At 41.5% G+C, this 23964-nt stretch overlaps 2 protein-coding genes across 5 annotated transcripts; one reads left to right on the top strand and one right to left on the bottom strand.

Annotated features, from left to right (window-relative positions):
• The first annotated feature begins 763 nt into the window (after positions 1–763).
• Positions 764–11430, top strand: sergef (secretion regulating guanine nucleotide exchange factor). 3 transcript variants are annotated; one of them, XM_026175671.2, is made up of 11 exons: positions 764–901; positions 1178–1316; positions 1638–1790; positions 4069–4163; positions 4335–4395; positions 4789–4902; positions 4995–5057; positions 5289–5447; positions 5536–5702; positions 7876–7912; positions 10307–11430. In XM_026175671.2, exons 1-11 carry the CDS (start codon positions 860–862, stop codon positions 10492–10494), a joined length of 1218 nt encoding a protein of 405 aa, XP_026031456.2. In that variant the 5' UTR covers positions 764–859; the 3' UTR covers positions 10495–11430. The 3 variants fall into 3 exon arrangements, with proteins under 3 accessions (XP_026031456.2, XP_080160017.1, XP_080160018.1); XM_080303891.1 differs by lacking the exons at positions 7876–7912; positions 10307–11430 and adding an exon at positions 7180–7722; XM_080303892.1 differs by lacking the exons at positions 4069–4163; positions 4335–4395.
• Positions 11431–23895, bottom strand: kcnc1b (potassium voltage-gated channel, Shaw-related subfamily, member 1b). 2 transcript variants are annotated; one of them, XM_026175644.2, is made up of 5 exons: positions 23316–23858; positions 21910–23219; positions 17822–18737; positions 17002–17178; positions 13598–15883 (listed from the first exon to the last, which is right to left on the bottom strand). In XM_026175644.2, exons 2-5 carry the CDS (start codon positions 22471–22473, stop codon positions 15744–15746), a joined length of 1797 nt encoding a protein of 598 aa, XP_026031429.1. In that variant the 5' UTR covers positions 22474–23219; positions 23316–23858; the 3' UTR covers positions 13598–15743. The 2 variants fall into 2 exon arrangements, with proteins under 2 accessions (XP_026031430.1, XP_026031429.1); XM_026175645.2 differs by lacking the exon at positions 13598–15883 and adding an exon at positions 11431–13081 and having other exon boundaries at positions 21910–23895.
• Between the last annotated feature and the right edge of the window lie 69 nt (positions 23896–23964).

Below are 23964 nucleotides of genomic sequence, written 5' to 3'. Positions count from 1 at the left end.
GAGAGGCAGCAAAGGACAGAGCAGACAGACAGAGCAGAAAACTTACTTTACTGCCCAGCTTAAGAAATTGGTCTGATTTAACACATCAAAACTATAGTTTCAAGAAATGACACACATAATGGTAGCTTATATTTAAAGGTGAATAAAATTAAAACTTAGGCAGCAGCATAATAGTGCTGCCCAGATTATTCTAAATTTGTCACCTGAAGAATTTGATCATTTAGCATTGAAGTTGTTTTTTTGTGAAGCTGTAGTCTCTTCTGCAGTGGCGTTACAATCGATACTGAAATATCGATTCCTCCGATACCAGACATTTATGATCTAGAATTGATTCTCATATTAAAATATCAACATTTTAGTGATTTGAGGTAAATTTGTAGTTTATGATTAACAAGAACACATTGGAGCGTAACTGTATTATTGACAAAACAAATTTCCCACGTGTGGGACTAATAAAGGTTATCTTATCTTATCTTATCTTATCTTATCTTATCTTATCTTATCTTATGTGTGTTTACTCTCTCAATCAGTGATAATGGGTGATAGTAAGGCAAGTCACGTGTGGAGCTATTTCAGCTCCACAAACAGCCGAAACGTGGTTTGGCAAAACCACAAACCTTGTCGAACACAAACAAGTTAATCATAACACAGAATATGATGATGAGTTTATGTTGAGGTGAATAAAAAAATCCACCCATTATTTTACCAGATATTATGTATCTGTATGTTAGATATTGTTAGATATTACATTTCTACAAAGTCATAACTTAGTTTGTAACTTTTGCCACTCATATATCCGTTTTAAGCGCCTTCGCGACAGTGTCGCAAAGCATACTTGAGTGTTTAGCCCAGATACTCCATGGAAACACACGCACGGTTGGAGTTTTGTTTACATTCTTGGGTAAGTTTGTTATATTGAACAGTACACTGTAAAAGTCGCGTATATCTGGTTGTGTAATTCCTTTATTTAAATGCAAGGAACAAAGTGACTCTTCAATTGGAAACGCAGAAGACGTAGCACTTTTGCTAACGTTAGCTTAACTAGCGTCCAAACTTACTGTCTTTACAGGTGAGGCGACAAAAAACAGATGTTAACATCTGGTTCACGGTCACCTGAGCACTGATAGTAGTTTTCGGTCTGTCATATACTTTTATTAAGCTGTGCTGTTATTGTCAGGGAGCCAACAGTTACGGGCAACTGAGCCAGGGACATGTAGAGGACCAGGCTTTGCCCCGGCTCTCTAACATTGCTGCCCTACAAAACAGGCCAGTCCGGGCTGTCAGCGGCGGTGGGGGACACTCCGTAGTTATTACCGGTACGTATCCTTTCGTCCTATATTAAACACAAACTTCAGCCCACCAGCGAATGATGTTTGTAGTCTGTTGTGGTATTGTGAGCAAGACCTTCATAAGTCATGTGGCGCCTCCTTCTGGCCAGTGAAATTAATTGTTTGTTTTTATGTTGCTAATCTGTTAATGCAAAAATTATGAATGATCTAACAGCAAACGGTAGAAGCAAACTTCCACTCAGTTCAGTCTCGTTTGTTTAAGTAAATGTCTAGAGTGAGTGTACAGGTGTAACTGTCCCAAAAATAACACATCTAAGTAAAATCTTTGATTGTTTCCATGCTGGACAGAGAGTGGCCAGGTGTTTGTGTGTGGACAGAATAACAGAGGCCAGCTGGGACTTGGCCACAGTGGAGACATCGCAACTCTTCAGCACTGCCCCATCCTGAATCAGAGAGTCACAGACATCGCCTGTGGTTGGGATTTTACCCTTCTTCTCACTGGTGAGCAGTCAGCACCGTTTCCTACCAGGAATTTATCCTCATTTCTAGTTGTACTTGGTTTAAGGGTGATATTGCTAGCCAAACCACAGGTGTTTCTTTGGGGCAGGGATAATAGATCTTTTATGGCAATGTTAGTTTTTATTCTAATATAACATTTTATTATATTTGAATAATACAATAGATGAATTGTATATAAAACAAAATAATATAGCTGTGTTATATTAGAAATTTCATTATATTAGATTAATTTTTCTGAAAGTGCAGATAGAGTGGCTTGCAAAAGTATTCGGCCCCCTTGAACTTCTCCACATATTGTCACATTACAGCCACAAACATGAATCAATTTTATTGGAATTCCACGTGAGACCAATACAAAGTGGTGTACACTTAAGTGGAACGAAAATCATACATGATTCCAAACATTTTTTACAAATAACTGAAAAGTGGGGTGTGCGTTATTATTCAGCCCCGTTTGGTCTGAGTGCTGTTAGTTGCCCATAGACATTGCCTGATGAGTGCTAATGACTAAATAGAGTGCACCTGTGTGTAATCTAATGTCAGTACAAATACAGCTGCTCTGTGACGGCCTCAGAGGTTGTCTAAGAGAATATTGGGAGCAACAACACCATGAAGTCCAAAGGACACACCCCACTTTGCAGTTTTTTTACAAATAAATAACTGCAAAGTGGGGTGTGTGTAATTATTCAGTCCATACTTTGTAGAACCACCTTTTGCTGCAATAACAGCTGCCAGTCTTTTAGGGTATGTCTCTACCAGCTTTGCACATCTACAGACTGAAATCTTTGCCCATTCTTCTTTGAAAAACAGCTCCAGCTCAGTCAGATTAGATGGACAGCAGTTTTCAGATCTTGCCACAGATTCTCGATTGGTTTTAGATCTGGACTTTGACTGGGCCATTCTAACACATGGATATGTTTTGTTTTAAACCATGCCATTGTTGCCCTGGCTTTGTTTAGGGTAGTTGTCCTGCTGGAAGGTGAACCTTCGCCTCAGTCTCAAGTCTTTTGCAGACTCCAAGAGGTTTTCTTCCAAGATTACCCTGTATTTGGCTTCATCCATCTTCCCATCAACTATGACCAGCTTCCCTGTCCCTGCTGAAGATAAGCACCCCCAGAGCATGATGCTGCCACCACCATATTTGACAGTGGGGATGGCGTTCAGAGTGATGTGCAGTGTTAGTTTTCCGCCACACATAGCGTTTTGCATTTTGGTCTCATCTGACCAGAGCACCTGTTCGCTGTGTCCCCCACATGGCTTGTGGCAAACTGCAAACGGGACTTCTTATGGTTTTCTGTTAACAATGGCTTTCTTCTTGCCACTCTTCCATAAAGGCCAACTTTGTGCAGTGCACGACTAATAGTTGTCCTATGGACAGATTCCCCCACCTGAGCTGTAGATCTCTGCAGCTCGTCCAGAGTCACCATGGGCCTCTTGGCTGCATTTCTGATCAGCGCTCTTCTTGTTCGGCCTGTGAGTTTAGGTGGACGACCTTGTCTTGGTAGGTTTACAGTTGTGCCATACTCCTTCCATTTCTGAATGATTGCTTGAACAGTGCTCCGTGGGATGTTCAAGGCTTGGGAAATCTTTTTGTAGCCTAAGCCTGCTTTAAATTTCTCAATAACTTTATCCCTGACCTGTCTGGTGTGTTCTTTGGACTTCATGGTGTTGTTGCTCCCAATATTCTCTTAAACAACCTCTGAGGCCGTCACAGACCAGCTGTATTTGTACTGACATTAGATTACACACAGGTGCACTCTGTTTAGTCATTAGCACGCATCAGGCAATGTCTATGGGTAACTGACTGCACTCAGACCAAAGGGGGCTGAATAATAACGCACACCCCACTTTTCAGTTATTTATTTGTAAAAAGAAATGTTTGGAATCATGTATGATTTCTGTTCCACTTCTCACGTGTACACCACTTTGTATTGGTCTTTCAGGTGGAATTCCAATAAAATTGATTCATGTTTGTGGCTGTAATGTGACAAAATGTGGGAAAGTTCAAGGGGGCCGAATACTTTTGCAAGCCACTGTATATTATCCTTAGACCATTATGATACATGTGTTTCTAGAAAAAGGGTGGAAAAAAAACTAACTCACATTCATTGCTATATTGTCAAAAAAAAAAACCCTACATATTTAACAGAATGGGAATAACGGAGGACACCTTAACTACTTTCCACTCATCCAAAAGCGTAATTTTTCAGTGTGTCTTAGTTAAAGGCATATTTCTTTTCTTGTTATGGCACACTCTCAGACGGTGGGCAACTATTAGCATGTGGTTCCAATGCATTTGGGCAACTGGGTGTTGGAGAGACTGTGACACACTCAGCAGTTCTACTGGTTGTTGAGGTGAGAACACGTTGGGGGTGCAGTTTTTATAAAGTAAAGTTTTTAATTTATTTTTTTAAAATATCCATTCAATACATCTTGAGTGATCTACATTAGTATAAATGATCTTTACTTACCTGTCATCTTAATCACTTTCATTAAGGCAGATGTCATTGTGCTGTTTGTTGACAGAATCTGAAGGAGCCACTAGTTAGTGTAGCAGCAGGACTCCGACACTCACTTGCTGTTACTGGTAAGGTAGCATTGTGAACGGCCCTCGTTTTTTTTTAACATCTGCCAAAGTGGTTACATGATTGGTTTTTTGCCTGTCTTTTTGTTTCTTTGTCTTTATGTTTCTTAGCTGTATTTATAATATATATATATATATATATATATATATATATACACACACAAACAGCCAAACCACGTTTCGGCTGTTTGTGGAGCTGAAATAGCCTTTTATCAAATTTAAACTTTGGCTTGATGTTCTCAAGAAAATACCATAAACCAGTCTGCAACCAGATATCTTTCATCTCATAGGACTTAGTGCATGCAGGGAATTTTCAGTCTTGGTGGAGGTATGCACTCTGACTGCTCCTGTTTTTCATGTGAAGCTATAAATCCTGTAATTCTGTTTGACTTTCAGGCTCAGGCTGTGTTTATCAGTGGGGAACTGGTCTTTTCAGTTATGCTAAGAGAGCATTCAGTCCACATGCTGTCCCATCTCACTTTAACTCTAAGGTGCCCTGTCTGGTACCAGGTAACGTAAGTTGTACTGAACATAAATAATTAATAATTTATTCTATTATTGGTGATTTGTAGATGTGACAGATATTTATGACCTTGTTGCAGGTCTGGATCAAAGAATATCACACCGGGTAACTGCAGGGTCAGCACACTGTGTGTGCCTTACAGGTAGGATGGTAGTGAGTTGCTTCAATATGTTCTGCAATAATAAGCTATGTATTTTGCACTGCTCATTCATAGGGACAATTTACACACATAAGCACACTTCTTTATCATACATCAAGTCTGCCCTCTCTGATGTCCTGTAATTAGTTCACCAGAGCATCTCAATTGCTGTTCTGCTTTTTTGCTGCTGCTTGTGCTGAATGAAGAGTAATGCTGTCGCTGTCATGTGTGCAGGAGATGGCGATTTGTTTCTGTGGGGAAGCAACAAGCATGGTCAGCTGACCACCACAGAGCCCTTCCTGTCTTCTCCCACTCTTCTGAAGCGATCTCTGCTGGATGGAGAAAAAGTGATAAATGTGTGGAGCGGCTGGACTCATAATGTTGCTCAGACAGGTACTCGGGTCTGTGATGTTCAGTAGTTTTTACAGGATTTAGAGGACAGTTGCCCAAACTGAAAAAGCAATCCCATTATCTGTTTCAGAGAGCGGGAGAGTGTTCACATGGGGAAGGGGAAATTATGGACAGCTGGGCCGTCAAATATCAGCCAGTGAGGACACAGAGCAGCAGCCAGCTGGCCGTGCGGCACAAGGTGGCACCCAGGAGGTTGGACTCCCTGCAGAGGTTGAAAACCTTTGTGGAGCAACACAGGTAGGAGTGTTTAGCACTTCGCCAGATGGCAGAACCTATAGCTGTGCTGCAATCAGTAACAATTAAATGTTTTCTTGACTTGTGTTTGGATTGCTGGTCTTGAGGATAGTGCTTTGTTGAAAATGCCAGTAGACGTCCAGCAGGAGGCAGCAGACAGTTACAGTTAAAGTAGCCGTTGATTGTTTAGTATAAGGCGAAGCATGTTTCCCCTGAACAGAAGGTTCTTAATGATTTGGATAATTATCTCTTATGTACAAAGCATACTCGCACTGTCATTATAGTTCAACAGGGGGAAAAAAACGACTTGTGTTTATCAGTGAAGGCAGTTTTCTCTACTCCCGTAAGGACAATTACATGTGAATGGGATTGTAGCAACTAACCTGTAGTCTAAATAGTGACAATATGGTCATTGCCAATGAAGCAAATGTCAGGGACAAACAAGGACAAGTGCTCCTTTCATCTTTCCACTGCGCACAGATCATTGCAACAACACACAAGGTGTCAAAGCTTTGTCACCTTGTGTGTTGAGCGTGAAGTAAGATGAATTGGCTGAGTGGGATATGAATCACTCAGGCCACACTACTTTGTTAAAGCACTGTACATATACACTGACTGGCCACTTTTTAGGTACATCTACCAACAGCCAATCACATGACACCAACTGATGTATGAAGACGTGGTCAGGACGATGTGCTAAGGTTCAAACTGAACATCTGAATGTGAAAGAAAGGTCATGTAAGTGACTTTGAATGTGACATGGCTGTTAGTGCCAGGAGGGAGCCATGTGAGCATTACTGATGGACAAATTTCAACCCGTCAGTGGTTCATGATCAGTGGGTCAGTTTCAGTTAATCACTTGTTTTCTTTGTCAAATAAAGTGCTACATGCAAGATTCTATATTTTGCTACAAAAATGGGAATTCTGTACACTTATTTATTGGTTAAAGTGCAAACATACATGTAAATACAGTGAATAAGGAAAAAACTGCGTTTGCACCTTTCTAACGAAGCTTAAAGTTGATATTTGTTATGGCTGCCTTTATTCTTTAACACTGCCTGAACTCTCTTAGGGAAGCTTTGTTGTAATTTCTGCAAGTAGTCTTCAGGAACAGTTCTCCAGGACCTTTGAAGGACCTTCAGACTAACTGTCATTCTGTTCTGTTCCCACACTGCTTCAATAATGTTGAGGTCTGGGCAGAGGGGAGGCCAATCCATGACCGATGGTGTCCCTGTACATGAGCTCAGTTAATCACATGCCCATCTCTTGCATGTTTTTCTATCCATCTATGCTTTTATTGTTTTCAGGATCGTTGTCATTGTGAAAACTAAAGCTGTTGCTAATTAGATGCGTTCCAGATAGTTCTGCATGACAAATCAAAATTTGACAGTACTTTCCATCAATTTTGACAAGAGCCACTGGCTAATGTGCACACCCAAGCCATGACACAACCTCCACTTTTCTTTTCTTTTTTTTACAGATGGCTGCAAACACTCACTGTTGTACCTCTATCCTGACCTCCTCCATGCAAATTGACAGTTATTTGAACTTTGAAAGACCTTCAAAAAACCTGGAGAACTATTGCTCAAGACTGCTTGCAAGACAGATTGCAAGAAAGTCTGGCTCTTTGGAAACAAAATATAAAGAAATGAGGGGTGGCTCAAGACAGTACTTTAATTGCATTTAACAGCCATGCAGTGGACTGTGTCTCATATGCAGGATTCAATTAGCATTTAAGCATGTCCACTCAATTCTTGTCATACTTGTGAAGGGGGAAGCAGGAGAAAAGGCCATTAAAATCTAAAAGGTTTCAGTCAGCAAAGGGCAAGACTGTATAAGCATCCTCAAATGGCTGCATTAACTCCTCCAGCAAGCCCAGCAGTGGCTTTTAAGAGTTATGAATCAGTTGGGTCTCTGCTATAGTTTCAATTTATATTATGCGCTAAAGGGAATCGTATGCTGGAGTACCAAACGTATGTAAAGATGTGAAAAAAAATCATTATTAAATTATCAAATTTTAAAATTAAATCTAAGTGGCTTTATCTTGTCATTTTATTTAATTTGTAAGGGAGAATGCGATTAATTCAATTGTCAGTATCATATGTCATTGAATATTAGAGTCTTAAAATTGCACATTTGCTTTTCAACATGTATTTAAAAGTTATTTTCTCCACAGATTTGCTGTGGATCAGAACATAACCTTGCTACTGTAGGTGAGTGTGTTCTCTCAAAAATGTCCTTGCAGTTTCTTCACTTTTCTCCTAACTTATTATTCACATAATGCACAAGTGCACTCAACATTTCCATAGGAAACAAAAGCCTTTTATGAAAAATTAAAAGCAAAGTTTGAACTTACTGGGTTCTTTAAATTCTCATGGCTGAAATGAGAGACATCCTCAATGGCCTGAGGTGACTCTGGCTGTGTTTGCGTGAAGTAATGTAGAAGACACATCGGTGAGGCTAAACTATTTCAAGCTGCCCTCACCCCTACTAAAAAGTTAGTAAGGGAGCTGTCTAATGCATTACAGTGTTAACAATTAATCCTTGTAAAGCTGCAGAGCATTTCTGAGGTCAGCTCATTGCTCAGTGGCTATTGCATGAGGATGTAATTACAGTGTGGATAGATGGATATCATTGACAGAAGCAATTACCCGAACAGGCCTGTAAAGGGGATGAATTAACCAGATGCCCATTTACAGGCAAGTTTTTCCAGTCATATGTTTGTAGAACGATCTCCCTTTGTCTGCTTAACCGCTGAACAGACTCCGCACACTCACATGCATCCCTCAAAGAGAACTGAACAAAGATAGACATGTCTGACTGCTTGTTTGCGATCGCTCATTAGATTAAATGTGCTTTTATTCTTGCCAGGCCTGCCAAAAGTCTCCTGCTTTTCTATAGTAACCAGCTAGGCATGTAAAAGGGTTTTTGGAAGTAAAATCTATCACATTAATTTTTGAACACTGACCCAGTTTTTTTTACATGAGCACGAATATAAATATCACAGATTATCACTGAAATACAGGCGCATGCTTCCATAAGAGAGGAAACTGTGAACATCGGTGGTGTTTCTGCAAGCATCCATGCCATTCATTGGTGTTAATCTCACTAATTGATAGCGATAATGAATGTGCGATTCTAATTTGAATATGTGGAAATTGTCCATCATCCATAGTTCGCAAGAAGCACTTTGAAAAAGTTGAGTTATGGGCCGTGAAGGCAGAACTAGCAAATAGAGGTCTCATCTGAACCTCCAGCATCTCAATCTTCTGCCACGCTCACCTCTCTTCCTCCTCCTGTCTGACGTGTGGTGGCAGGAGCAATGAAATAGCAAAACAGGATTGGAAGCGCAGACCTGAGTGCTGCTATTTCGGGTGCTGAAGTAGGTCAGGCGGAAAGGAACGGAGAGCATTGCATGCTGCTTATGATATCTGTTGCCTGCTCATCCTTTGCTCATTAGAACCTGAGCAAGTTCTCCTGGTGTGTGAAAATCATCAGCGGTGGTCAGAGGTAGGGAGATGGGTCAAAGACTCTGTGGCCACAGCTCATCCAATCTGAGGAAAGATTTTTGGTTCATGTGAACATTTTTCCACTTAATGGGATTGTAGAAGCACGAACACCTTAAATTAGAGCTGTATCTGTAGAATGATGCAAGTCACACTAAAAAAAAAGGCAACCTCCGCAGACTGTGTCACTGTGGCGTTGTTATTTGGGTGTGAAATTTTAAACTGACAAATTTCAAAAACAAATAACAGCATTTGTTTGCATGCACAAATGGCCTTTTGGTTTGAGATTCCTTATTTTTTTTTATTATCCTTTTGTCGTGCAGAATATTATGCAGACACTTTGTTGCCATGGAAACACTGATGTGCTATACTCCAGTCAGTGAGCCCATGAATTAAGCACAGCACCAAAATAAAGATTTTTTTCTTCCCAATGAACCAAATGTTTCAACACATTTAGTCCAATAATACTTTCTGAACACTAAATCAAAGAAAAGGTGTCAGTCCAGTCGTAAATACATGCACTGTCTTTAAGACGGGCACTACATGCATGTTTGTAACGCATAAGCGGTTTCTGGCAAACTGTCACATTGGCATGAGCTGCTTGGCATGGCATCGAGGTCTGTGAACTGGTGAAAACATATGCGTCTTTCTGGCAAGCGCTGCGGCTTTTCGGGGACGAGCTGAAAACGCAGACAAAGACAAAGACAACCTCGCGATGAAACAAATGAAAAGATGACACGAAAGGCACACGACTGCAGTACGGGGAGAGCTTGAAGATGTGTTACCCTTGAGAAAGCAAGCTCGCTTCTGTTGTCATGGCAATGGAGCCTGTTAGGTAACTGTGTTGCCATGGCACGTGTCTCCTCGGTGATGCAGACCTGACCACACCCACCGATAGGCTCTCCAGCTGTGAAGAGCAGCGAGGCTTTGTTATTGACCAAGTGTCAGGGTGGGGAACAGGAGCTGTGTGTGTTTTCTTTTGCACCCTGTTTTTTTGTAATCCAGGATGCTGATTTTAGCCTACATTGTACACACTGTACTACAGCTCCCTCATTCTTTCTCCTGTCAGTTACACTGACCCATGATCCTTCTCCCTTTCAGGGGGAAGTCTCTTCTCGTGGGGCTGGAATGAACATGGAATGTGCGGAGACGGCTCGCAGGCCAACGTCTTTCATCCACAGCTCGTTCCTGGTCTAAGACCTGTTCTCATTGGCTGCGGAGCCGGACACTCCATGGCAGTTTGCGCTGCAACGACCGGCACAGAAAAAAATTCTGCACCACTCGAGTAACGCTGGAGCAGGGACATTTATTCTGCATGACAATCAGAGGCTATAAAAAGCGAATGCTTTGGGGAGTTAACACATTTGTGTTTTAGTGGTTTATCGGTGCCCTGTGAAACCCACGTGCGATCATTTTAAGTGCCCTTGACTCAACACTAACTTTCACATGTTAAAAGGCTACCTGAGCTACTTGAAGCGGTCACACTTTAATCTGCAGTTTGTCATAAATATCCTTGCATGGTTCTGTGATTTATGTTTCATGTGGCCATAATTTGTCTATGATGGACACGATGGGGTCAATGGCTTTGCAGGGTATGGCCACGCCTGTAGCTGCAACTCCACCTGACGTGTTTGCCTTCCTCAATGAAGCTGTTACAGGTCATATGAGGGATGGGCTAGACTAGTGTTACAGCTCCATCTTCTCATGTCAGGGGTTTTATTGCTGTGATCTTGAATGTCAGGAGGCAGTCAATCTCAGCAATCCATGGTGAAAAATTCTCTGTCATGTGATGTACCACTCGCACATACACACAACAGCATTTTATTTTCCATTTTTCTACTGGTCTATCAATTATTTATGCCTTTGCCCATCTGTGTCATATTCTTTGATTTTCTGTTTGTCTGATTTGCACCACTTTCATACTTCATTAATCTTGGAAGAAACTCATCCACTGGACATGACCCAACCTACATATTTATAAGGAGTAGACCTCCGCAGTGCAGCACCTGGATACCAACTGCAGTTGTTAAGGCAGTGCCTTTGAGAAAGGCAGTGAAGGTACTCAGAAAAGCTGATGCCGACTTTTCCGTGACTTTCTTTTATATGAAAATTTTTACTTTAAATGTTCATATAAGTTAAATGTGGAAACATTAAAAAATGTTAAAGTGCTTTTACCAGGATTATGTTCGGGATGGGAAAATAAATGGACACTCGCTGAAAAGTGATAATTTCTGTGGTTCTTTTTTATTTATCACTATTGTACAAGTCTGAACTGTATTGGTCAAAAAAGACACAAAAATCCCTAAACAACAAACCAATCAGAACGACCACTGAACACCTTATTGAGATAACTAACCACAAAATGCACGGTGTTCAAAACACACACTCTGAAATCGCACCAAATGCCACAAATTAGTTGCCTCTAAGTTGTGTAATTGATTCTGTTTCATGATAATAGCTTTCTTTCTTGCTTTCTGTCTTACATGTATTATAACTTGACCAGCACACAGTCCCCCCAGCTCTATTGACATATTCAGATCTGCTGTACCAGACTGCACTCAGATCTCAGCAAGTGGTTGGCAGTGTGTTTGCAGTTGTTTGGTAAAAAGTTGGTCCCTTCTCACTAACTTTGTCTACACAAACAGTGGATCAGGACTCTGTATCTTTAACTAGGTTATGCTCGTTGCTTGCCTTTAGAAGCTGATCAGCACTGGGGTCGATGCTGCGTACACGTGCTTTCAAGTACTGAGCTGATGCTTGTTTTCAATGTGCTGGTGACTGATGGTTAATTTAAAAGAAAATGCATATTGTTTCATCGTCGTGTTGGTTAAGCTGTAATCCTGAATGGTAAGAAGAATTTACATAACAGAGGCACTTGTCCAGTATGATGAGGATAATGGTTTGGTATTAGTTAGTATTACATACCAATGTAGCAATTTGGATGTGTCCAAAAAAAATGATGAAGAGGTATAATCCAATTATACGTGATTGTCAATTAAACAATTATTTAAATGCCTGTGCTTTGATACGAGAATGCATGTTATATAGGAGCCGTCTTTGATAATCAAAGTACAACTGCATACCATCATTCAGTAAATAAAAATCTGTCATTTCGTTCCTACCTACCCTGCAAAACCAAGATTTGCATCACAAACTATTATTATTGTAACAGCACAACTTGCCATTTTAATGCCTCTTTAATACAAGGTAAGAGTGGTGTGTTTTTTAGTTTTTTTAAAGTTTTTTTTAAAGCATGACATTATTATTACTATATTGTTGTGGACATTATCTTTGATGCATGAAAACATATCGAAGGAATGTTAAAGGTTCACTGGTGCAAAACAGTGCAAAAGTCTACAAAGGTGTGACGATGACAGTGCAAAGTTAATGACTTGTTTTCAACGGTTTAGTCTGGCTGATGTGACGCGTGACAGGTTTTTGCTGAAGGGGGTTTGCGGTTTAAAATCGGAGCAACATTTCTTTTTGTTCACTTTTGGACAGAAGAAGCACACAAATATTTGATGATCACTCAAAAAACATTGGTACACACAACTTCAGCACACAAAAAGCATATTTACAGCACTGGCACACACCAAAAATAGGCACACAAATTACAGCACATTAACCAGTCACAGATACTGAGCTACATAAGGCTTGACAACAAAACGTCCTCTGTGCTACATCTATGCTGAGTTTTGTGATGTACAGGTTGTCACTGTCACACCCATTTAAAAATACTAATACACACAACAATGCTACAGCACTATCAGGTGGGTGATGGGCCGTTATGGGTCATACACATAGTGGTTGGTACACCATGGTTCATAACACAAACTGACTCTGTTGGTTGTCTGCTCCGGTGCTGTCGTTGGGTTTCTATAAACATATAAAAAAACAACAATAACAAAAATAAATTATTACACAAATTATGTATAATGGTGGAAATGATGGCGATGATGGCTACCTCTGCAGGTGCAGGGAGAGGTGAAATGACACTGGCTTGGAGAGTAAAGAAAATGTGCTCCGTTAGTTCTTCATGGTAAACATGGGTTTACCATGTTTTGGGTTTTTGTTCCCCATGCTTAGCGGAAGGCGTCAGACACCAATGTACTGTCTGTGTGCAGAGGTTAGACTCTGAGTCGGTTAATAAACATGCCCAATCATGCTGCGTTTGACAGGTTTATGTACAGTAGTTCAGTCATTGTCATGCGTTTTTTTATACTTTGCGTCATGCTCTCACAGTCACCTCTTTTTTTTCTTCTCTTTTTTTTTAAAGCTCTCTTTGACCTGGACAGGGTCAAACAGCAGTTGGTAACACTAGCCGGACGCTAGTAGGAAAGGAAAGATGTATGTAGATGCATGTGCTGTTGAATAAAAACGGAGTCTAAACACTCATTGTGTATAAAATTTATTTCATGCAAGGACTTATATTTACATATTTTTATTTGAATACTTTTCTTTTGCATAAATGTAAAATACATGCATTTACCTTTCCCCAAGTAAACCCACAGCCCATGCTATGTCTCACTGTACTTTTTTTTTCCTTCCCACCCCTCCACTTGAATTGCATGAGCATATAATTCACCTGCATCTCTTCACATCAAATCTTAACAAGTTGTTGTTGTTGTTTTTTTGTTTTTTAAATATATAACATCACTTAAATACCACAAGAGACATGACTCAAAAAATGTAAAACTCTGCTCATTCAGAATAAAAACAAAAACTAGTTGCTATAATTTGCCTATCTTCTTCTAGAAATGAACATTTCTGATTGGTCAACAAAACAAAAAATAAAGAGGAAAAGAAAAGAAGAAGAAATTTGTTAAAGTGCCCTGAAAAATTTGTGCATAATTATTGGGACAGTATCAATACATGTAACCGTAACAGTATTGATGTTTTAAATCAATAGACATACATACTGCACGAGTCATCGTGACATCTCCAACTGATCCTAACTCAATATATTTTTGCTCTGTGGAGTTGCCTTGTCCCCTTTACTTATATTTTGTGCTTTATTATACAAAAGACGTGGGGACTAATAAGTGATTTTTTAAGGTTTTCTTTTTTAGTGCTTCTTTTTTTTCTTTTTTTTTTGCTTGGTGCTATGTATCCCTACTAAAGGTTCAGTCCTAGTATGTGTTCAGTGGTGTAACAACAATATCCAAGAGGGCTATTTTTTTTAAAACTGTGATTAAGGGAACGAGGGTTTTGCAAAAGGTACAAGGTTCACCTACAAGGTTATAAATAAAGCTTTTGTTACACTGTTATGAGCATGGAATAAAGTGTAATGATGCTACACTGGGAGCACTTATGTTAATATCATGTCAATTTATTACTCGTTTTTACTTTGCCTCTCCAAGTATGAAGGCACCGTTGTTTCGTAATTCATGAGTCCTGCCTTAATTTAGCAGCACAGCGGTATAGACGTGGTGGCAGTCTACTGATACCCTTTAAAAACTTGTGACTACCAGTAAATATATTTGTATAAAAACTATTTATGCTCATAACAGCATTAGTTGGCTTTATGACAGATTGTTCAAGTTAAATCACGCTATTTTTTTTTTCTGTTGGAGGCCCCAGTCAAATAAATACAAGAAAATAAATATATGAATTTGGGGAAAGGCAAAGAATGGTGGCTACATAAAAACCTCTGCTATGACTGAGTCTCTTGTAAAGCTGTTTCAAAATGCATAAAAATGACAAAGCTTATGAAGCTTTTGAAAGAAAACCTTTTTTTTTTCTCCTTACAGGTAATTGCAATACAGTTAGCTTCTTGTTGAACATAATTTCTCATGCAGTTCATGCAAATGAACAGTTTTAGTTCTGTTGACATTAGATGTATTCATCACTGGCATCATAGGAATTGTCATCATCTCCATATTGCATCGGACATCATGAACTGTATGTTCATTTTTTCTTTTCTAATGGCCACTCGGGTAACATTATCTGGACTGCACTTTCAGAATGACGTCTCTACTTTGCAACGTACAAAGCACTTAAGAGAAGTTCCCTTAACAGCTTTTGGATATGTTTTAAAAGCCTTGTATAATTAATGTCCAGCATATTATTGGCAGGGGTTACATCTTATGAAAATTTATTTCACAAAAAAAGTTGTTGAAAAACAAAAAACCAAAACCAAAAAAGCAAATGAGATAAGTTATTGGCAGAAGAGAATGAGAGATCAAAAGCAACAGAGCAACAGGCAATGATGTAAACACAAGGAAAAGAGTGTGGTTAGCCTGTGATAAGAAGTAGAACGGTGCTTTGTCTGCAACTGAGGTGACCCATGCAGAGTGGCATGTGCCAATGTTTTCTAGTCTATGATATGATGACACACCCAAGGAGAACACTTGGGAAGCTTAAGTATAAGCACAGTTAAGATACAATTTTCCAGAAAAATAAACATAAAATAATAATAATTTTAAAAGAAAAAGAAACAAAAGCAGGTGTGAAGGCAAGTGTGAAAGCAAAATCTGACAGGAAATATAAGAAGTGTGGACTGGCCTTCCAATGGCATTGTATCTGCTACTCAACCATGCTACATAATGGATGGGATGGGAGAATGTGAGTGCTGCATTAGACAGGGTGGGCTGCAGGGCAGGGCGGACACTGAGGACACTCCAGAGGCATCCCCGCTCATGCCAGACATGCTGTTAAGGCTCCAAGGCTTTTCATAACCTTCAGTTGAAAAACAGAGAACGTTCTGAGTACACTGCAGCACTGAATCCACGACAAAGTGTTTTGGTGTTCCTCACTGGTTATACTACACCTGTTGCTTTCTTGTTTTTGACTCCAAAGAAACAGGTCAACACAGACGTGAGACACATTATTATTCTCCATGCATTGAGTGCATTAGGAGTACAACAGCATGCACCGGGTGGTACTGGAATGGTTTGGAGTATAACACTTAAAAAGTCAAGAAAGCTAGGCACCTCAGGCAGGGAATGTTTCGTCAGCTACAGGTAGAATATCACACTGTATGCCGTTTTCTGCACACAGCTGGAGACTTACAGGACGTTCTTAGAGGAATGTTTTGATTTATCATTAATAGAAAATTTAAAAGCAAAACAAAAACAAAGGGGCGATCCCCATTATTAAAGTATAGAAATCTGTAAATTTCAATTTTGTCTTGTCTTCTTAATAATAACATCTGATATTAGCTGTCATCCATCTGTGTTGTGCTCCTTCACCATACTGATAGCACCCATCAGCAAGACACTTCATGCACCGTTATGATCAAGAGCAATGTTCTCAAAAGTCAGGATTCCGCATGGTATTTATCATTAAAACACATATACATACATGGTACACGCGTAACACGTAAATACTTTCTTAGGCAGATAAGACAACACATTCTAGATCATATAAATCTCGAAAATAGTTTTCTTACTTGTAAATAAATAGGGGTATTACATTATGCACGTATCAAAAAATATAGTATGTAGATGTGGACAATTACTCTGGACATTTGTGGTGATTGTGCTTGATCTTAACATGTTTTAGTGAATCGGAATATATACAAATCCCAGCAGGATGACTGAGGAGAAGCAGCTGCTGTGAACGTGTATGATAGCTGTAATAAAGAGGTTTGTTGTTGTGTGCATGTGTGTGTGTAACTGTGCCTGTGTCTCTGTGAGTGTGTGTGTGTGTATGTGTGTGTGTGAGAGAGAGAGCCTGTGTAAAAACTGAGGTGTAACTCTCAGCAAAGAGGCAAAAAAGGGGGCTTGTCCTGCCTATATGGTCTACAGGGTGTCAGTGTCTCAGGGGGGCCTGTGATTGGCTGTTACTGTACGTACCCCTCCTCACTCTGCCCCCTGTGTGGTTGGGGCGTTCAGTAGTAGTGGTGACCAGGAAGCAGGGTCGCTCTCTCTCGCTGGGGCTGAAGATTTCCTCCGGAGATATGGCCTGGTCTATATGAGGGCAATCTTCATTGGCCAGAGCTGCGTTAGCTGCCTCACCGTTCAGTTTAGAATCTTAAAAGAAACCAAAAATTAAAACGAACAAACAAACAATCAGATTTTTCTGTGCAGGCTGTTTATTTAATTCAAGCACTACATATTTGAATATGTAGTTTGTTTTTATGTTCTGCTACCTTAATTCACACTGGGATAAACTCGTTCAATAATGCTGTCTGCATAACTGCTGTTTACCTTCCACTCCTTTGCGGAAGCTCTGTTTGAAGCTTTGTTATTGAAGCTTGGAGATTTATGAGCGCAAACTGAATCAAAGGTCAACATATCTTCGCTGTAACGACACCAAGGGTGGGGTGGGGGACGTCAAACTACTTACACTTTTCTTAATCTTACAAATACATGCATCCGGTTAGTTTTAAGAGAGAGGAGGAGTGAATCACTGCATTAAGGAGTGCAAAATCAATAGCAAGATTACTCACAGTCTGCTGAATCTCTCTATTCGCCTATCCAGTCAAATATGCTTTTCATTACATATTTTATTGATTTGTTATGAGCGGAGAACTCGTTTTGTTTAATCTCGTGCCTGAATCATAAGCTGATTGAAGTGTGGGAACAGACGAACAGTGAAACAGCACAATAGAAATAGGATGAATAGAAATGAGACAACTCATTTATCAGAAAGTATGTCACGCTTGTTTCTTACCTTGAAACTTTATCTCGAAAACATCGTCATTGGCAATGGGGCTCTGATGCTGGGAGCTGATGCTTGTTTTGCAGAAGTTAGGAGAGCCTGGTTGGGGTGCCCGAGGGATATGCCTGTTTTTTTTCTTTGGTAGTTTCTGTTTTGCCATCGCCAGCGAGTAATACATTCCAAAGTTGTTGACAATCACGGGGACGGGCATGGCGATGGTCAGCACACCTGCCAAGGCGCACAGAGCTCCAACCAGCATACCGGAGGTCGTCTGAGGGTACATGTCTCCATAGCCGAGGGTCGTCATGGTCACTACAGCCCACCAGAATCCAATCGGGATGTTCTTGAAGTGCGTGTGCTCGCTGGCTCTTGGGTCGTTGGGATTAGCTCCAATCCGTTCAGCGTAGTAGATCATAGTGGCGAAGATGAGGACACCGAGAGCGAGGAAGATGATGAGGAGCAGGAACTCATTGGTGCTGGCTCTCAGCGTGTGGCCCAGCACCCTCAGCCCAACAAAGTGACGGGTCAGCTTGAAGATACGCAGGATCCGCACAAAGCGGACCACTCTCAGGAAACCCAGCACATCCTTAGCTGCTTTGGAGGAGAGGCCGCTTAGGCCCACCTCCAGGTAGAAGGGAAGGATGGCCACAAAGTCGATGATGTTCAGCGCATTTCGAATGAAGTCAAATTTGTTTGGGCAGAAAGTTATTCGCATTAGAAATTCAAACGTGAACCACACCACACAGACACCTTCGATGTAGGTGAGATAGATGGCGGTCTCAGTCTCCTGGTAGGTGTTCATCACTGTCTCATTGTCCACCACGTCCCATTCTGTGCGGTTGATGATGGGATTGAAGGCTTCGTGGGTCTCCAAACAGAAGGTGGTGATGGACACCAGAATAAAGAACAGCGAAGCCAGAGCCACCCACTGAGCAGGAAATATTTAGGGGGCAGAAAAAGAAAGGAAAGAAGGAAGAGGAGAAGGACAGAAAGGAGAATGAGCACACTAATACATGCAGTGTAATCAAGCTTGACGGCCTAGCAGCCATTCTTAGTAAGACACAATGCAATTTAATCTTCTATCGCAGACAGTGGCATCTAGTTTGACAGTGGCAATAACACCCCAGCTGCACTCCTCTCTGATGTGTGTCTTGAATCTGAAGCGCCGCTGCAACAGGGACAATTAATGCAAGCTTGCTGTTCTTCCTTCTCATCCATCTGCTGTATATCAAGGTTGTGCCATTTTCAAGGGTATGGTACATATATAATTATTAAGCGCCTGTAGCAGCAGTAGCAGCAGACAGGACACTAGTGTCAACCCACTGGACTAAATTTAGCTGGGGTTCTTCCCTTTAGCTCCATCACCACAGCAGGTCTTCCCTTACACAAGGTCATACTGTCCACATCATCAAGCTCTTGGGAATGACGGTGAGCTGAGAGGCTCACTGAGCTGAGGACAGACTTTTATGTGAAGCCATAATTTCCCTTAATGGGAAAAAAAAAGTACTTCACCCCCTAGTATTGATTAGCTGATCAAATTTCTTTACATTTAGGTTCTGTTATTCTTCCATACTACATGGGTGTAACAGATACAGTGCTGTCCCCTGGGTATTGATCCCAGCCCTGTCCTCATGCACTACTGGTTTACAGCATGTGTTATTGTTCATGCTCTTTACTGTAGGGGGGAAAAACAACAACAGTAAACAGTAATCTAAGTTCAATCGGAGGAAAAAAGATGGACAGAGAAGTGCACAGGAAGAGCAAATATCTGCTTAATGATCCTATGAATTGCAAATGTTGGATCAATAGCAATCGACTCATGCATAAAACCTTCCTTAAATGAGGCCCTGCTGTACCTTTCAAACTAATGCACAGTCTTGTTAAGTAGCAGGGAGGAATAATGAATGACTAAGTTGGAAAAGGGCCGGTCTGGGCATGAAGTCCTCTGAGAGAGGGGAATGATCTGTACTTGTCAGTCGGTCTCATTCAAAGTGGGCCACTAAGACAGGCGATGCAGCACAATATAATAAGAAGAAGAAGATGGAAAACAGGCCTTCATCATCATGTCTCATCAGTGGCAATTCATTGCCCCGTGCTGAGGAAATCACTGCTCCTTATGAATGCCTGCCTTCCTTCCATCTTAGCATGATGGTCCAGAGGGAAGCTGTGTTGACTGCAGAAGCACCAACTCCTGTCAGCAGAGCTGTCCTCTTTGTTCAGAGAGACAACATCCCAGTTCACAATGTGGATCTACACGCTGTTATGTAACACAAATTTGGCGTAAAATGTTTAGCATTTACGCATTCAAAAGGAACGTGGAGCACTTAGCATTCGCAGGCAATCGAATAGTGAGGCGACTTTAATAAACACGCAGTGGTCGAGATAATAACGTTCAGCTTTTGCAGATATGATGTAAGAGGAGTTTTTTGCCAAGTTTCAAGGCGTTAATAAGTGGTGGTGTTTTTATCAAATTGCATAATGTTGTTGTTTTTGTCCACCCCCTCTCCACTATGTGCTGCACGAAAAAAGAAACAAGTACTCCTTAGACAGTAATAGAGCACAGTACCACCACGCTGCAAAACAATGACTTCAACCAACTGCACACGTTGGAGTCATAATCGACACCTGCTGGCTTGCTGTGTTTTAGGCGACTGTAATCTAAATGTCATTGTGATTTGAATTTTTGGGAGTTGCACTAACCATATTTTTTTTCTCTACTTTGACACAGAAAATTAAAAACAATTATGAAAACAATCCTTATTTGAGGCAAGTCACCACTGCTGCCACTACCATACAAACTCCAGTGCGATAAAGCCTCATAATTTGAGCTGCTTTGCCCCTGATTCCTCCTAACAAGCAGGCTCGCTCAACCCTCTGAACATCCCACCCTTCGAACTGTTAAACAAACGCTGTGTCTCATCAGACTGCCTCCTAAATTATGTGTCTGTGTGACAGTTAGGAACAGTGTGGCCTGGAGGAAGGGCAACAAGTGACGATTGTTTGCTCCTTATTGGCTAATTCTCACTGTTGCCAGAAAACCATGGGTCTACTGTGCTGTGCAGTGGCAAGGGTTTTTCCACTGATGTATCTACTGTGAATAGAGTCAGTAATTAACTCTGAGGCTCACTTCTAATTAATCTTTCTGCCTGTCTTTGTGGAGTCGATCCCTGCTCTGCTTTTGTCATGCTTGTTGTTAAATGTAGGACACAGCTGAGCTTCTGCTGGGGGAATCTTTCCTGTGTGAAGAAAATCAAATTTGGAAGTGTGTATGGGGTGGGGGGTGGCACTGATTCCATAATGCTTTCTGGAAGAGTGAGAACAAGTCAATGCAGTTTACTCTGTCTGGATTGGTGCCTGATAACTAATTACTACAGCTACAACAGCAGCTGTTAAAGCAGCATGCAGCACAGCAGTTGTTTTAGGGGCTCATGGTCCAAAAAAAATTACAAATATATTAAAAAAAAAAAAGTGTAAAGTTGTCCTTGTCACCAATGGCAAGTATTACACCCTGATGGAAAAGTGCCCATGACAAAGACTAAAAATGTCACCCCTAACAGCAACCTAATTTTGTCTGGAGGTCTGCCACAGAAAGAAAATGTGGTGATGCCAAAGATCTGGTTTCCTAATGTGCAGCTGACCTATTTAACCAAAAAAGCCAGCCTGCCCTGGGATCCCCGTGTTGTGGAAATATCTATCTAAAGACCTGTGAGATTCAAAATGAGTTTCTTCATCTTCTCCAGCAAGATAAGAGGAGGACAGAAGTGATGATTTTCATGCAAATGGGTCTTCTACATGAAGTTGGTTCATTTCCCCCCTCTCCTCCTCTTTCTCCCACATGCACTCTCATCGACCTGCTGTGGGGACCCTTAGAAGAGCAATTTCAAGGTCATCAAAAGCCCTTTCTACAAAAGCCCACCACCAAACGCCTTTGTTTCACCATCAAGGAGCAGAAGAGGACCAATTAACAAGTGTATTACTTTTAATGCATCATGACAACAACACCAGAACATTTTTAGCATTTTTGCATAACATACATAATATATACTTTAATTTAATTTAAGAAAAACAATGACACAAGGACATTTTTAAAAGTGACTCACCCTTGCATATTTAGAGGAGTAAGGGTCCTCAAACAGAGCCCAAACCCGTTTCTGCCACCGACTCCACAGGCTCCCATTCCTGGTATCAGGAGAGTCTCCCTGAGCCAGCCTTCTCGTCATTTCATCCACATCATCCTCAGCATGCTCCTGGTCTGGCTCCTGATCATCATTCCCCAGGTCTAACAGGCCCCCCCCGCTGAAACTATCAAGGGCCTCTTCTGCCTCCCGGTGCTGGCGATAGGTCATCCAGCAGCATGGCTCCACGTCTGTTTCATCAATCCCCCAGAAGGCCAGTTCCTCCTCATAGAGCGGCCCGCAGACATCGGCAGGGCAGTGCAGTTTACCTGTCCTGTAGTAATTAAGGATATGTGCAAAAACGCCAGGGTGGCGGTCGAAGAAAAATTCCTCGATCTTGGCATCATAGTCAAAGTGGTTGGGCGCATCAGGCTCGGCCAGCCAGGACAAGCGAGTGCCAGGTAGAGTGCGCAGGGTGCTGCGGTATGTCTGATGTCTGATCCCTCCCACGTTTATCACAATGCGATCCTTGTCGTCGCTCAGGCCCATCGCGTCCCCTAGGCATTTCTCCAATAAGTTCCCTTCATCGCAAAGGTAAGTCTAGGCGCACAGTGCAGACCATGCACAGGAGTGATCAGGGTGACGGAAACAATTACATAAGGAAAGCAGCTCACAAAGCAACCAGTCCTTTTCTCAGCAGCTGTGAAAGAAATCGGGGCAGTCTGACACGCATCCCCCTCTAAACCCTGAATTTTCTGCAAGCATCCATTCATTCATTCATTCAGCTGGAGGATCAAAAACGCTCAGGGCTGCCAAGCTCGCTGGAAGGTAGAGAAACCGAATCCAAAACCCAATGTAGCCAATGGCATCACATTAAGAATGGACGTCACATCATCGATAAATCCAAGATGTCGAAAGAGATATATAAAGAGAGGGAAAACGCCGACAGAATAAATCCAGCTCTTTAAACTCACTAGTATGCGACAGTTGATAGATCAGCCCTGAGGAAGGTTTATGACTTTCACAGCAAGGTGACTGCGGTGATGATGATGGTAGTGGTGCTGGGTGGAAAGCTCCTGATGGAGCTGCTCAGTCCTTCTGTTGCTGCCTACAGACTCACCTCCTTCACACTCCCGCTCCCTTCCTGAATTTAACGACACGCCGCCACTAAGCAGCAGGTCTTTGTCTCAGCGCTGAGATGCTTCCTCGCTCACAGACTTCACTGCCGTTCATGCATCGCTGAGAAGAACACATCCATCGCTCTTTTTGATGGGAGGACCACCCCGTTCCCTGCACTGCTGATAAAGAAAATCAAAGATGAGAGGGCGACAAACCTCCCCCAAGAAGAAGAAAAAAGAAGAAAAAACGCCCAAACGGCCAGTTATTCTCACCGAGCACAGCTCTTCTCTCAGCACAGATGGAGCATGCCCAGTGGAGAGCCCTGCGTTTATTAAAAACACGCTGTCAAATCCCCCAATTACTGTAAGGATGCTCAAATAATCATCCTTGCTCAGTTTTACTTGTCCTCCTCCTCCTCCTGCTCGCTGAACGTCGTCGCCCAGAGGGTAAATGCAGGGTTAGCGCCTCTAACAGTCCGGATGCTGCCAGGGAAGGTCTTCATCATCTTCACGCACAGCTGGCTGGAGAAGGTGTGACCCTGAAGCCATGAACGCGCACATCTGCTCGTAGCATAAAAACACTATTAGAAGACGGTAAAGCTTCGTGGTTTGCAGACAAGTTCAGACAAGAGCTGAGAGCTCAGATATGAACACAAAGACCGGAGAAGATTCAAGATTTGCGCAAGTCTGCGTGCTGCACAGCGCGCCTAAATAATTAGTCGATGAGGATCGTGTTTAATTCGCCAGCAGAGGGCGCGACTGCTCAAAGCAAGGAAATTTTATGGTCCGAATCATTTCAAACATTAAAAAACATAATAATTAAAGTTGGCAGAATTGCTCCATAATCTAACTAAAAAAGTAAGTAACAAAACAAAAACAATGAGATATTTCTAAAAATGCCAGTTTTATAGCTTTATAGTGT

Source organism: Astatotilapia calliptera, chromosome 7 (assembly GCF_964374335.1).
Source record: "Astatotilapia calliptera chromosome 7, fAstCal68.1, whole genome shotgun sequence".
Classification (NCBI taxonomy): domain Eukaryota; kingdom Metazoa; phylum Chordata; class Actinopteri; order Cichliformes; family Cichlidae; genus Astatotilapia; species Astatotilapia calliptera.
The sequence above is the reverse complement of the archived record's forward strand: the minus strand, read 5'-3'. Positions and strand labels throughout refer to the sequence as shown.

Excerpts from the sequence above, each read along its gene's own strand:
- sergef (XM_026175671.2), top strand. The coding sequence starts at position 860 with ATGGAAACACACGCACGGTTGGAGTTTTGTTTACATTCTTGG. Across the intron at positions 5,448-5,535 it reads TCATAATGTTGCTCAGACAG|AGAGCGGGAGAGTGTTCACA; the intron begins GTACTCGGGTCT and ends TATCTGTTTCAG. Across the intron at positions 5,703-7,875 it reads ACCTTTGTGGAGCAACACAG|ATTTGCTGTGGATCAGAACA; the intron begins GTAGGAGTGTTT and ends TTTTCTCCACAG.
- kcnc1b (XM_026175644.2), bottom strand. The coding sequence starts at position 22,473 with ATGGGCCTGAGCGACGACAAGGATCGCATTGTGATAAACGTGGGAGGG. Across the intron at positions 18,738-21,909 it reads ACTCCTCTAAATATGCAAGG|TGGGTGGCTCTGGCTTCGCT; the intron begins GTGAGTCACTTT and ends TTTCCTGCTCAG. Across the intron at positions 17,179-17,821 it reads TTTCGAGATAAAGTTTCAAG|ATTCTAAACTGAACGGTGAG; the intron begins GTAAGAAACAAG and ends GTTTCTTTTAAG.